General features: G+C 39.6%; 2 protein-coding genes across 2 annotated transcripts in view; both read right to left on the reverse strand.

Annotated features, from left to right (window-relative positions):
* Positions 1-975: 975 nt before the first annotated feature.
* LOC124398671 (transmembrane protein 184C-like) lies at positions 976-7,716 on the reverse strand. The gene is made up of 10 exons (XM_046868907.1): positions 7,231-7,716; positions 6,870-7,000; positions 6,292-6,328; positions 6,001-6,206; positions 4,640-4,714; positions 4,442-4,535; positions 4,103-4,215; positions 2,548-2,647; positions 2,179-2,350; positions 976-1,674 (listed from the first exon to the last, which is right to left on the reverse strand). Exons 1-10 carry the CDS (start codon positions 7,345-7,347, stop codon positions 1,394-1,396), a joined length of 1,326 nt encoding a protein of 441 aa, XP_046724863.1. The 5' UTR covers positions 7,348-7,716; the 3' UTR covers positions 976-1,393.
* A 1,752-nt stretch (positions 7,717-9,468) lies between these two features.
* Positions 9,469-13,560, reverse strand: part of ednrab (endothelin receptor type Ab) — a 6,892-nt gene continuing 2,800 nt past the window's right edge. Inside the window, exons 3-8 of the mRNA XM_046868954.1 lie at positions 13,080-13,207; positions 12,777-12,975; positions 12,310-12,462; positions 11,518-11,651; positions 10,667-10,775; positions 9,469-10,427 (exon numbers count right to left, since the gene is read on the reverse strand). Of these exons, the coding sequence (XP_046724910.1) occupies positions 10,296-10,427; positions 10,667-10,775; positions 11,518-11,651; positions 12,310-12,462; positions 12,777-12,975; positions 13,080-13,207 (855 nt within the window). The 3' untranslated portion in view covers positions 9,469-10,295. The remainder of the gene's footprint in view (positions 10,428-10,666; positions 10,776-11,517; positions 11,652-12,309; positions 12,463-12,776; positions 12,976-13,079; positions 13,208-13,560) is intronic.

The following is a 13,560-nucleotide window of genomic DNA, read 5'->3' on the forward strand; positions in this document are numbered from 1 at the left end:
CACCACAGTCCTATAAACTTTCCCTTTCACTCTTGCAGATTCTCCACCTCTTCTCCCTGCAACCGCACCCCTTCACTGCCCTCCCTCTCATTCACACACATGTACTCTGTCTTACTCCTACGGACTTTCATTCCCCTTCTCTCCAGGGCGTTCTTCCAACTCTCCAGGCTCTTCTCAACCTGCTCCCTATTTTTTACCTAAAATCACAATATCATTCGCAAACACCATAGTCCACGGTGACTCCTGTCTGACCTCGCCTGTCAACCTGTCCATCACTACTACAAACAGGAAAGGGCTCAGAGCTGATCCTTGAAGCAATCCCACCTCCACCCTGAACCAGTCTGTCGTTCCTACTGCACACTTCACATGCTGTCACGCACATAACCCTAACCCTCACATACTTCTCTGACACACCTGACTTCCTATATGTATGTATGTGTGTGTTAGTTAAATGTAGTAATTGAAAGTTTTTGTTTAGCCTTAGGATGCATTTTATACAATTTACCTTCAAATGTAAACAATCAGCTGAAATGAAATGAAATTTCATTTTATTTTATTTGTTTTCTGCTACAGGCTGAGTTGGTAAATGGGAACGACTAGCAACATTTTTAACAAAAGTTATATTCAGGTGTTTATATTCGAATTCTCCCCCAATTTCAGTTCCAGACTCTACCATTTGAACAGATTCTGGTTTTTTTTACCCAATACTCGATACACGTTTTTTTGCTAGTAAATCTACCCAGAAACTGGGTTGCTACTATTTCTAGACTTAATGGTAGCTCTTTTTATGTGCAGCTCATTTCACTTGATTCATAAAATAAAATGAGCTCAATAGCTGCCAAAAATATGTGATGCAAATTTCAATTCAAGGTGAATCTCAAGTCCACAGTTCATATTAAGGGTAACATCAGGAACACTGCACATATTCCCAAACATCCATATATATATATCACACACACAAAAAACACACATTGAAACATTATAATTCATTTTTATTAAAGCTTTGGCCATAAATACAAACTGCAACCCTGTCATTTTATTCAGGAGACAATATAACACCATCAGTGCACTTAAGCTGAACAACTTTACAATGCAAAACATATAAAATGCCACTAAAATGCACAACACCACATATGCAAATATACAAAACCTAAAGTCTGAACATCGGGATGCCACGATAGAATTTCAAAAACACTGCAATTAGACCTTTAATAAGAACAGCTTGCTTTCATTTTGTAGCCTATAGGACGTATTTTAGAATGTGCTGATTGTGTTTATAGCTTGTAAATATGCTAAGCATCTGTTCTGTGTGTGTGTGTGTGTGTGTGTGTGCGCGTCTGTGTGTGTGTGTGGTGTAGGTTTTGCCGATGTGTGTTTTATCTATACCCTCCAACTATGACTTAACTCCTGTGTTCTGGTTGGTAGTGGCAGTAACTGTGTAACTGTCGCTCCTCCAGGAGGAGGGGTTAAAGCCAGTGGGGGCGGAGCGAGAGCGAGGTGTGTCTGTTTGGCCGAGGCCTTGGTACTGCCCCTTCGGAGAGGTGGGGACAGAGAGTGGGTCGGCTCCCAGTCGCTCGTGAGATGCCCCTGAGAGGAGGCCGGTGTGCTCGCCCTGCACAATGTCCACTTCGGAGCCAAAGAAGAGCTTACGGGGGCGTCCGAGCATTGTGCGCCCTGTAACACACACACACACACACACACACGCGATACATAATAAATGATAATCGAATAAAACGGCAATTAACAGATATTTTTACAAGAATGGTACAATAAACTACAATTAAAAACAAGACTGAACGTGTGAGAGAGACACAGAAAGACAAAGACAATCAGAGAGAGAGAGAGAGAGAGAGAGAGAGAGAGAGAGAGAGGAGAATACAATGAAAAAGAAAGATACGTTATAGAAATAAATAAAGAGAAGTGAAGTGAAGTGACAGCCAGATGAAGATACAGAGAAAAACAGACATTGTATACAGATAGAAAGGAAAACAGACAGAGAGACAAAAAAAAGAGAAAAGCATTGCGAGAGAGGGAAAGGAGAAGAAGAAAAATACTTAAACAAATTGCAGAAAGAGAAAGTAAAGTAGACTATTTTGTAGAAAGAGTAAGAAAGGCAAAGTGAGTGGGAGACACAGAGTGAAACAGAAAACCAAGATCGACTAGAAGACAGATACATACCCACATGACGGACTTGCTCTGAAATATCAGCTTGTATATCAGAGAAGTCCAGCATGGCGAGGAAGGAGTCGAAGCAGGAGCCTTCATCGTCTTCACGCACGTAGGGACGGTAACTGAAGCTGTAGTGATGCGCAATGGCAGCTACAAACATTTCAATGCAAATGACAAAGTCCTACACACACATACACAGATTCATTAATATCACTTATACACGCTGAACCCTGCAGATGTAAAATATTGCAATTATTTTATTAATATGAATTGAATACTTATTTGTTTGTTGAGAAAACAACATGAGAAACCAGACTTAGAAAACTAAAAGCAGACTTCTTTCTAGTACGGTGGTGTCATTAGCTCTTGGTTGTGTACCTGTAACCCTGTAGCCACAGCCTCCACGCTTTCCCACTCCCATGTACGCTTCTGAGAGATGACTCCAACCTTCACCAAAAAGGCGATGAGCACAGCCTGCCTGCAGAGGGAGACAAAGAGCTGAAAATAACCCACAGCACCCTACAATGACGCCTAATTTTCTCGCAGTTGTTTTCTCATGATCCTGAGAGTTGTTTTCTTGTGAACTCAGCATAACAAAAGTAGTTTTCTCGTTATTAAGACTTAATTTTCTCGTGATCAACATTGTCTGCTCGTGATTTGCTTGTACTTTTTCTATGTAAAAGCTCTTTTTCTGTCAGTGATTAACATCTTGAGACTGTCAGGTCATCAGAAACATTCACAAGGCACGAGATTTTCTCACAATACAATTACGTCGTGAGAAAACCGGTTTTGACATTGAGATCACAAGAAAACTAAGTTGTGATAACGAGAAAACAACATCTGTTATGTCGAGATCACAAGAAAGCTCTCATTAAGTCAGGATAATTAGAAAACAACTTTTGGAATGCCAAGATCACAGGAACATTGAATTGTGATTATGAGAAAACATTAAAGATAAAAAATCATGCATGACATCTTAGGACTTCCTTAGTCATCTGACAAACTGAGCAGTTTAGATTCTGGCACACTTCGGATGCCACAAACAATTTTAAAGTGTTTATTAAGGTTAGCATGTAGTGAACCGTAGGTGTGCATCACTAATGTTAAGGCTAGTGTGCAAAAGTCAGGAATAATCTGCATTTGCCATTAGAAGTTCAGTAGCTTCCAAATGACACAAGCACCACATTTCTACAGTCTCAGACAAAAAGGGTGCAGAAGCCAAGCTTTTTAGTTCACTTTGAAGCTAAATTCTCTGGCAAAAATGGCTCCTCGGGCGTATATTATGTTTCAGTTGCTCTAAAACAAAGGAGCTTATTTAGCTGATAAATTTTTTGGTCAACCGTGCCTTGGGAAACTCTTCTGTGATTGCGCTCACCCCATCCTCAATGTAACCAAATGCTTATGGACCTCAGTACCTAGCAATAGCTACACTTACTGCTCGTTTGAAAAGGTAATATCACATACATTAGACACATACTGAAATATGGTATAGTTGGCCATTTTGGAGGGCATACGGTATACGGGATTTAAGGAGTAACACCATATCAGTACAAACTTGTACTCACTCTGTATATTTTATCTGCATTGCAAAGGCACACAAAGAGCCTGATAAGCCCAATTCCAAAATCTAGCGGCATATCGCATGTATATTATGACAGAAACATGCTAAATAACCGGGCATAAAATTATCAAAAAGCTATCAATCATCAACTGAACACTGGTGGAGATGAACACGAAATAATCTGTACTACAGATAACTAACAGGCTCCAAAGATCATCTGGTGTAACTCTTGCTGAAAATAGATAGCGGAAAAATCCCAGCTATCCCACCTAGAGGGCGCTAGACTTCAGACTGCTTCAGACTTGGTGTTATTTCTAAGAAAAACAGATTGTTCAACAAGAAAATAATGTAAATATTGAGGCAGAAACGAACCAAAAGGAGGCGAACACCACCATTTTGACACAGAGGAATTTCCCGACGGGTTTTAAGGGGCTCAGCTCTTCCTTCAGTGTGCGGTAGAACAGCAGCAGGCAGTACATGGCAAACTGAAAACACACACAGTATATGTTATGCCCATCGGCTTGAGGGGGAAGTATTGGACAAAAAAACATAACTGGGTCACGTCATAGAGAAACGACTCTTATTCCTTTGTTTTGATGGAAAAACAGCTTTTCTTTTCCCAAATCACTGACACAGAGACTCCCTTCTGAGTCAATTAATATACTTATTAACTGTTTTTAAGGTAAGAAGTTACATTGGAAACATGAGTACCAGCTGGGATACGTTGTTGACGATGACAAGGTAAGTCCAGGCATTCCTGAAGCTGAAGTTTCCCTCATCATAGACTCCAAACAACTGACACACACTAGAAATAGAAAATACACAACGCCACAGTGGTTTTTGTCCACATTCACTGGTGTATTATGTGTGTAATTGTTCCAGAAATCTTTTCGAAACATTTTCACTTACAGCGCAATGACAGTAGTCACAGGTCTGACGACAGTGTACTGAAGAACTCCCAGTTTACACCTGAACAGAAGAACCCTGCGAATAGAAATACAAATTACACAAGTTTTTTTAAATTGGAGCTTTTTACAAGTCAGACTATTTATACAATATAGATATACAGATAGTTTGTATACTTTTATTATGCTGAACTTGTTGCAGTGTATATGTTTACATGTAGCATAATGTTATTTCAAAGGTGACAAAAAATCAAGATATAAATGAATAATTCTCCCATTAACTATAACCTGATAATCTATTCTATAAACAATACACATGGCCTACCTGTGATTCGACATTGTCAACAAAGTTTCTATTAAAAACCCATCATCTTCCGAGCCATCAGTAACATTTTTAGAAAATTCTAAAATACGATTCAATATTACTTGTTTTTTTTGCAAATAGTAGACTAAACATCACATAGGTCCATTATATCCAAATTAGTTAGCTCATTTCAGAGCAGGATAATTGGACCCAACTCATGCTAATTGATTGGATGTTGCCAATTTTGTTGACATTCTTCCTTTCAATCGATGAGGGTAACTAAAGTGGAAAAGGTTAATGGTGAAAAAGATAGCTAGCTAGTATCTAGAGTAAGAATGGCTAAGCTAATACAAGTTCAGCTGCTAGCTTGTTACTATGATCTATGACATCAGTGTCCTGTTTTTGAATTTTAGAAATGAATTAGCACTCGTGTGGTAAAAAAAAAACAGTTAACTTTTCAGAACTAGAACAACTCTGGCAGCTTTTGGCTTCTGATTTTTTCCTGCAGTGTGACTTTTCCTATGACGACCAGCAAACCAAGAGCCAATAAGAGTGCGAACCTGAAGATGAGATTAGCGCGACAACTTAAACCACCTCAAGGAAAATGTTTTCTTTTCAAACGTCTCTGTGGCAGATTTGCCCAGTTTCACGTTTGCACTTTTTTCCAACTTGCTGTCCACGATTAAATCGTAGACGTGGTAACGCATGTAGTCCGAATAGCACCAGTTAGCACCATTAGTCTCATAATATTTTGATACCACTTTGTATGTTCTATGGATTGGGTTACAAATGGTACCACAACCAGCCAATAGAGGGCGACACAGTTTCTAGTTTATGGCCTACAGTTTTTCAGCACAACAGATTCTAAAAAATGTGTTAGAAGAAGCAAAGAAATATCTGTTTTGGAGTAGGCTATAGAATATAGCGATTTGAAGTCTTCCTTTCTGTGGAACTACCATCAAAGTTTTATAATGATGACAAAACAGATCTGATGTATGAGCTTGGCGATGTGTGTGTGTGTGTGTGTGTGTGTCTATATCCATGTTCCCTTATTTACTTACTCTCCCATGGCCCATGGAGGGCAGCAGCAGAAAGGAGGCAGAAGCAATCGCTGTTCCTGAGCCTCCAAAATAAGTGCCAGGTTCGGGTACTGCGTCTCCAGGAAGTTCAGCAGGAACATCAGGAAGTTATAGATGACATATGCCTCGTAGCACTCGCGACAAGTGTCCACATAGATTGCTATACTGGGATACTTCAGAGCGATCCACTGCGACACACACAGGCATACAGTTACAGAAACACAAATAGAGCAATCCGTTCTGCATGTTCTAGAGAGCGAGCGAGATACTTACGCTGTCTAAGCTGTAAATCGGCACCATCCATAAGATCCTGTAAAATTATAAAAGGTGTAAACATTACATACGGAGTAAAACGCTTGGGGAAAATCGACTTCTGTTATAGGAAAATGCTAACAGCACATGAATTTTCTCAGTGTTCATACATACATATCATACCACACGTCATGATGCGTTTTATTTGTTTATAGATACTGTTTGGGTTCATCTGGATTTCAAATCACCCGTGTTATACAGTAATTGAAGTTTTTATTCACCAGCTTCGTTAATGAATACATTTTAAGGGCTAAATGACACCTCATGATTATATACACACACATTACACCAATTATTGTGTATTTCAGGGAAATTATTTCGGACGTTTTATGCATTTGTCTTTGGAATGATCACTTTACAGCCCTGGATCATCTCCATCTTTACATACTTCTGAGTGCTCAGATGTCAATGACATCCAAAATTTACACTACATTATATGCGTAAGAGAGAGAGCATGTGTGTGTGTGTGTGTATGTGTGTGTGTGTGTGTGTGTGTGTGGACAATAAAACCTATAGCCTATATGTGAGATACTGTATACCTGATGATAGGCTTCTGTAGTTCAGGTTGTGTGTAGTGCACGAGATGCTGCAGAATGCCCCACAGAGAAATGGGAATGGTCAAGAACACAAACACACCCGCGATGAACCACGCCTTAGTGTGTGTTCCAGCCTGCAACAACACACACACACACACACACACACACACCACCGTTAACGAGAGAAAGGATGCATCCCATCACTGTTATTGTCGGATCTCGGTGTGCTTTTGATGCTTGTGATGGAGATCACAGCGGTATTTACAGTATGCGGCAATAATAATAATAAAAATAAAGGGCCTAAAATTAAAATAAATAAATCAGGAACACACACACACACACACACACACACACACACACACACCTCGGCTTTCTGGAGCTGCCACACTGCCAGCGGTAAGGCCACGGCCACGAGCAGCGCGTAAACCGTCACGACGAGCGGCCGGAGCCAGCGGCGCCACCCCGCGCACAGCCGCGCCATGTTCGCCTTCACGCGCGAGCTCCGAGCATCCCGAGCATCCTCCTAGACGGTGTGGTCTGGTACTGGAGCTCGAGCAACCGGAAGGATGCTGACGCACCAGCACGCGCGCAGTCTGTGCGTCCAATCTGCGCGGCCAGATTCGACTGGATTACAGCAAATCCGATCACGGTTCCGTTATTGGGGCACAGCAGGGCGTAATAATAGAAACCATAAGGATTAGAAGGAAATTCGAAGCATATTGGGCATCAGCATTAGATTGGTTGTCTGACAGATTGTTTTGATGTGTGTGTGTGTGTGTGTGTGTGTGTGAGTTATACACAAATACAGAATGGTAAACGTTGATGTCTGATCTCTTCCTAGCCCAGACTGTACAACCAGGTAGCCTTAGAGTGACAGCGGTGTCACGTGATTACCCAGCATAACACGCCCCCTATTTAAAATAATTAAATTAGGACCAATCAAAGTGCAAATGATAAAAACAATGTGTATTATTATATAAACATTACTGTGCCAGTGGATACATAGAGCTACAAGTTGACAGAAAGAAAGAGAGATAGAGGGAGGGAGAGATGGAGGGAGGATTGAGAGCAACAAACTGTGTATTTGAGAGAGAGAGAGAGAGAGAGAGAGAGAGAGAAAGAAAGAAAGAAAGAAAGAAAGAAAGAAAGAAAGAAAGAAAGAAAGAAAGAAAGAAAAAAGATAGATAGGGGACAGGGTGAGGGGGTTGGTAGTAGTGTGTGTGTGTGTGTGTGTGTGTGTGTGTGAGTGTGTGAGGCGGGGGTAGAGAGTATATAATTGCTCACATGTGCACCAACATATGTTGAAAACCCACAACTCTGATTAGTTAACTACATGAAAGTGGAGCTGTGCTGATGTTAATTCTTTAACTGCTGCACTTTAGTCTTCAGACACAGGAACAGATTTTTACTGCAGATGCAGGATGAACTTTCCGTTACTTTTTCATTGCCTAGAAGAAGTTTCAGAAAGATCGCAGGAGGACGTGAATCGAAATACGTCGGAGGAAACCTCACGGCTATGGCTTTAGTTTAGATTATATGTTCACACATGCAGGAATTTTATCACTATATGTGGCAAGCAGGCGTTCCTACTACAGGTCGCCATGGTAACCTTGATCAATGGATGGCACAGCTGAAATTCTATGTATCAAAAAAATTAGCATATGTTTGCATAAAATCTTTTTGTTAAACTTTATTGTATACTAGTCACGCCCACATCTACTCAATAACTGTTGCTGACGGTCAGGAGGCCAAATCGCCAACTCTTATTGGAAATGATGTGATGTGTCATTGCGGGTCGCTGTACGTGTAAATGTAGCTTGACTGTGACTGACAGTGGAGACTCCTTTTCAAAATGTAATACATAACTTCTTGCAGAAAATGTCACCATATCAACTGTTACATCTTTTAAAAATCTGTGAATGTAGAGTGTCTGCTGTAAATTTCTTTTTATAGAAGATTAATCAGTAAAACATTCTGACAAATCAGAATCCAGCATTTAACCATTATAAAACCAGTTATTTTAACACTGCCTAAAGCTTAACTTTATTTTTTATTGAAAAAGCCCCTCTTAGCATGAATACCAGCTTTACACATTCTTGGCTTTCACACTCTCTATTTTGACTTGCCTCATTCAAATCTTGCAAAAGGTCATCTTTACTAGTTGGAGATTTCTTTCTGCATCCAGTTCATCCAAGAGCAGTTCAATAGGATTTGTATACAGTGAGTGGGCAGGCCTTTCCATAAAAGATAACATGCCAGGTGATTTTTTTTGTTCTGTAAATAATGCTTGCAGTGCTTGGATGTGATGAGAAGTCAAGTCAATATATGTGGGTCTGGATGGATGAACTCTCGATGGATGTACGCTTCAGCTTTCCTTGTCTTGTTGCATGTTGAATTCTGTTCCAATGAGCCACAGTCCAGATGGAATAACATGGTGTTGAAGTATTGAATGTTAGCCATGTTGGTTCAGTATTGTTGGTTACATAGAAACAAAAGGAACATGCATGTATCTCAAAAACCATAAAGATTAAACGTTTCAAAACATTTGACAGACTCTGTAGTACATTACCAAATGATATAGGGAATAATAAACACAAAGCTGTCTGATTAACAGCACTTTATTTGATTGTGATCTGTTTAAAACAAATAGATAAATTAATAACAGGCAGACGTACAAATGCAGAAATGGTGTGTGTTACTAATAACAGTTAGGCATGATGGGAGGAAAAGGTTAACTGGATGAACTTCATTAGACGAACGATTTTGTCGTATTTCATTCGCAAGTACGAGGTGAACGCAGCCAGATGCATCATGAAAAACAGCATCGTACGTGCAAGTCATTGTGATGTGGTTTTCTCAATAAAAAGTAAAGATCATATTAAGAACTAGGGAAAGAGTTTTACAATGTGATGCTCGCTCTCTCGCAATGATCTTAAGGGAAACTCGACTCAATACAGAGGCAATAAAATGAGCCAAGCAGAAGCCTCATCTTAAAAGTTATGGGCTTTGATGTTGTTGGCAGCAGTTCATAACCATGATGAGAAAGTGGAGAAAATCATGTTGGGGAAAAAAAAAGCAACACACTTATCAAATCTATCTGATTATATGAATAGGCATCAGATATGTGTCTAATTATGTAACATGGCTTAAAAAAGTGTTTTCAACCTGGTAATCTTGCTCAAACGAACGTCCACATTTACCCTGAATAAATATCATATAAGAACAACAATAATAATACAATAGAATACAATAGAATAAAATAAAGCAATAATACTATCAACATGACATCAAGACGTGCGGTTTGTATTTGAGAATGCAAAGTGGGAAAAAAAAGTCTCTCTTTTTTTTTGAGCATTTTGAGACAACGGCAATTTTTCCAAAATGTCCATCGTCTCAGTGTGTTATGGGTTTTTCTCTTAGCATGCATCCTCAGTTGTAACTGTCCTTGCGCAACGCTGTGCGGTCTGTAAGGCCGTTCTGCAGATCAGGGTTTTTGTACTGTATGCTGGTTCCCATGCTGCTCAGCAGAGAACCCGAGTTACACCAACAACACAGGCATGACTGAGGAAGAATTGAAAGCAATGTAAGTTAACAAAATACAGGAAGTCCACCAATCCCTAATCATTTAACATAAATAACACACAGCGCCAGACTCGAATACGTGACGTTATTAATCACAGAAACAAACAAAACCATAGGTATGCTAGTTATGAAAGAGAAAATGGCAGATAAGAAATAGAAATGATAGACTTATGGAGTGGGGGAAGCGAATGAGTGAATGAAACGGTAAAAAGTTGTACCTTGAAGCAGTTTTTGAACTTCTTGCTGACAAGGTAGAGTATGATAGGGTTGATGCAGGAGTTTATCGTCGCCAGGTTGATGCCGAAGTAATCAAGAACCAGCAAGAAACTAGCAAACACATACACAGTCAATACAATTATTTCTATAATACAAATTATGAAGGTGGAATCGAAAAAACATTGTTGCAACCAAAAAATGTATCATCCTCAAATCCACCTTTGGCCTAATGTCATTAAGTCTTTGGACCAATTGTAAGCAATTGAAACCACATTTTAAATCAGCTTTGACCACCAAAAACATATATACGCTGGGCCATGTCAGTTTGTTACCAAGTTAGTATTAGAGGCCAGCAATTTTACTAGCTAGCACATACTGAAGGTGATCAGTTTTTTAAAATAATGTAAAGCTACAGTAAGAGTGGAAGCAATAGAAATTTAAGGAAAATGTTGATCTTCAACGTAGATTTGTTTTGTCTCTACAATCCCTGTACATATACATTGTCTGTACAAAGACTAAACAGGAACATGCTAGAAAAACAATAGCTAGCACACAATTAGCTTTAATGTCAGAGTGTTTTCTGTATTTCACATTTACTTTCAGGAATGTAAACGTGTAAAATGATTGTACACACTATTAATGAGGTATACACATATATACACACACTGGGAATATTATTTATCTTAGAGGTATTGGGAAGAATTAAATACTAATAAATAAATAAAGACTCAATTACAAAACCTTGCTGGTTTCTGCTAATCTCCGAATTACAGAAAACTGACCACAAATCTAAGAAATGTCACAATTTTCAAAACAAATAAACCTGATTTTACTACATGCTTATGTTTCTTACTTGAGCAGATCACAGCGTTGAGCATCATGCTGAAAGTAGGCCATTTTCTTTAGAATTCGACTTAGGTGAAGAGGAAACCAGCACACAGCAAAGATTAGGACCAGAGAGAATATGGCCTTTGCTACCTCGCGTCGCTGCAGACAATCAAACATACATAATATTGTTAATTCACTGTATATATTTAGCATTGGAAAGATGCTAAAATTTTTGATCAAAGCCAAACAGGTCTCATTCAGTGCAACCACATAAATAGAAAATAAATAAATAAATAAAAAAACAGCAAAAATATTCTCATTTAAAAACTTAAGCTCCAACTAAACTAAGACTTCTTTAATTTTCTGTTTACTTGAACTAGGAGACTCAAACCTGTTCCAGCATGACGATGTTAATGTGTACAATGCCAGCTCCATGAACATATGCTTTAAATGGGTTGGAGTGGAAAATTTTAAATGTGGCCTGCTATAGACCTTTGACCTCAACCACACTGAAAACACTTTGGGATGAATGTGAACGCTGACTGAACTCCACTCCTCCTCACCTCACCTACATCAGTACCTGACTTTACTAACTGCCTTAATGAGCACAACTTTCCACAATAACACCAAAATCTAGTGGAATATCCTCCCAGATGAATGGAGGTTATTATAACAACAAATGTGGAGTTGGATGTTCACATCTGAATCTTATGCTTAGGTGTCCTGAAACATTTGTTCATATAATATCTCAGTAGTTTGTATCTAAAATGCAGGATTTCAACATTTAGATTTGCAGATTGAAGTCCAAATGACTTACCTGCTTCAGATGTTCGCTGAGTGCGATTCTCAGACTTCCTTTCCTGTAGTTCAGCATCTCGCAGGTCATTAGAGTGTAGAAGACAGCTGTGCACGCTAACGGCACGCAGAAGTAAAACCCAAACAGCCACCAGTCCTTTGCATCTCTGTAAAACTACACACAAACACACACACATACCGGTACCGACACACACCGATTTTAATATACCACAACACATCTGAGGTAAATGTTGATCTTCACATAATATTTTTAACATCACTTCAACAGGTAAATGCTACCAAAATGATTTGCATATACACAAGCCATCATATGATTAGCTTAAAATGTCAGCCTTCCACCTAACCACAGTGTTTTCTCTTTTTTCTCTTGAATATTTGCTGGCGTATTCCCCCAGACATTGAAACCAGCCATGATGTTACAATAGTGTTAAGTTTTTAGTGAGAGGGTTTAGCATGTTAAATACTTACAGTCATAAACTGTGATTCTGGCCTGAGCATACAGGTATGTACAGTCACGTTGTTGAGGTCAAAGCTGACCATGTTGAACCCCACAGCTTCAGGAACAGCCAGAAGAATGGACAAAACCCAGATACACATGATCTCTACAGCAGTTGAAGCTGGGATTCCTACGCCTTGTACACGGCTCCAAGAGGCCACGGCACGATACCTGAACGCACCGAACGCCCCGGATAAAAAAACCCTGCATTATTATCTATATTCACACATCACCAGTTTGCATGTTTATACATGTCCTACACATGAATGTCCTACCTGTCCACACTCAGAGCACACAGGTTGAGCACCGTTATCCCAACCGAAGCCTTTTGCAGGAAGGGAAAGAGTTTACACAGGAAGAGTCCGAACATCGTGTCATTAAATGGCCACTTCATTGCCAGCAACTGCATGAAACCCAGAAAAAGCACACGTTTTAAGATGTTGTCTTTTGTTTCTATGACAGGCGCATAGCATTCCAAGTGCAACACAGGTTGTCTTCGTGTACTGTGAAGGCAAATGAACAAATTCTGGACAGATACCATTAAAGGGCAGCATTTAAGAAGAACTTCCTGTTCTGTAGCGTGTGTGTTGAGTGATACATCGATAGAAGATCCAAAATAAGCATGTCAGAGTGACCTAGCGCCGAGACAGCTTGACGCACACATACAAACACACACACACACACACACACACACACACACACACACACACACACACTATCAGTACTTGTGAGTGATGGTGAAAAAGCCCAGGCAGT

Source organism: Silurus meridionalis, chromosome 16, assembly GCF_014805685.1.
Source record: "Silurus meridionalis isolate SWU-2019-XX chromosome 16, ASM1480568v1, whole genome shotgun sequence".
In the NCBI taxonomy this organism is placed as follows: Eukaryota; Metazoa; Chordata; class Actinopteri; order Siluriformes; family Siluridae; genus Silurus; species Silurus meridionalis.

What these genes read in the sequence shown, in the direction of transcription:
- LOC124398671 (XM_046868907.1), bottom strand. Translation starts at nt 7,347, where the DNA reads ATGGCGCGGCTGTGCGCGGGGTGGCGCCGCTGGCTCCGGCCGCTCGTC. An exon ending in GTGGTGTTCGCCTCCTTTTG is followed by an intron (nt 2,648 to 4,102) that starts GTTCGTTTCTGC and finishes CTCCCTCTGCAG; the next exon opens with GCAGGCTGTGCTCATCGCCT. An exon ending in AGAGCAAGTCCGTCATGTGG is followed by an intron (nt 1,675 to 2,178) that starts GTATGTATCTGT and finishes TGTGTGTTACAG; the next exon opens with GGCGCACAATGCTCGGACGC.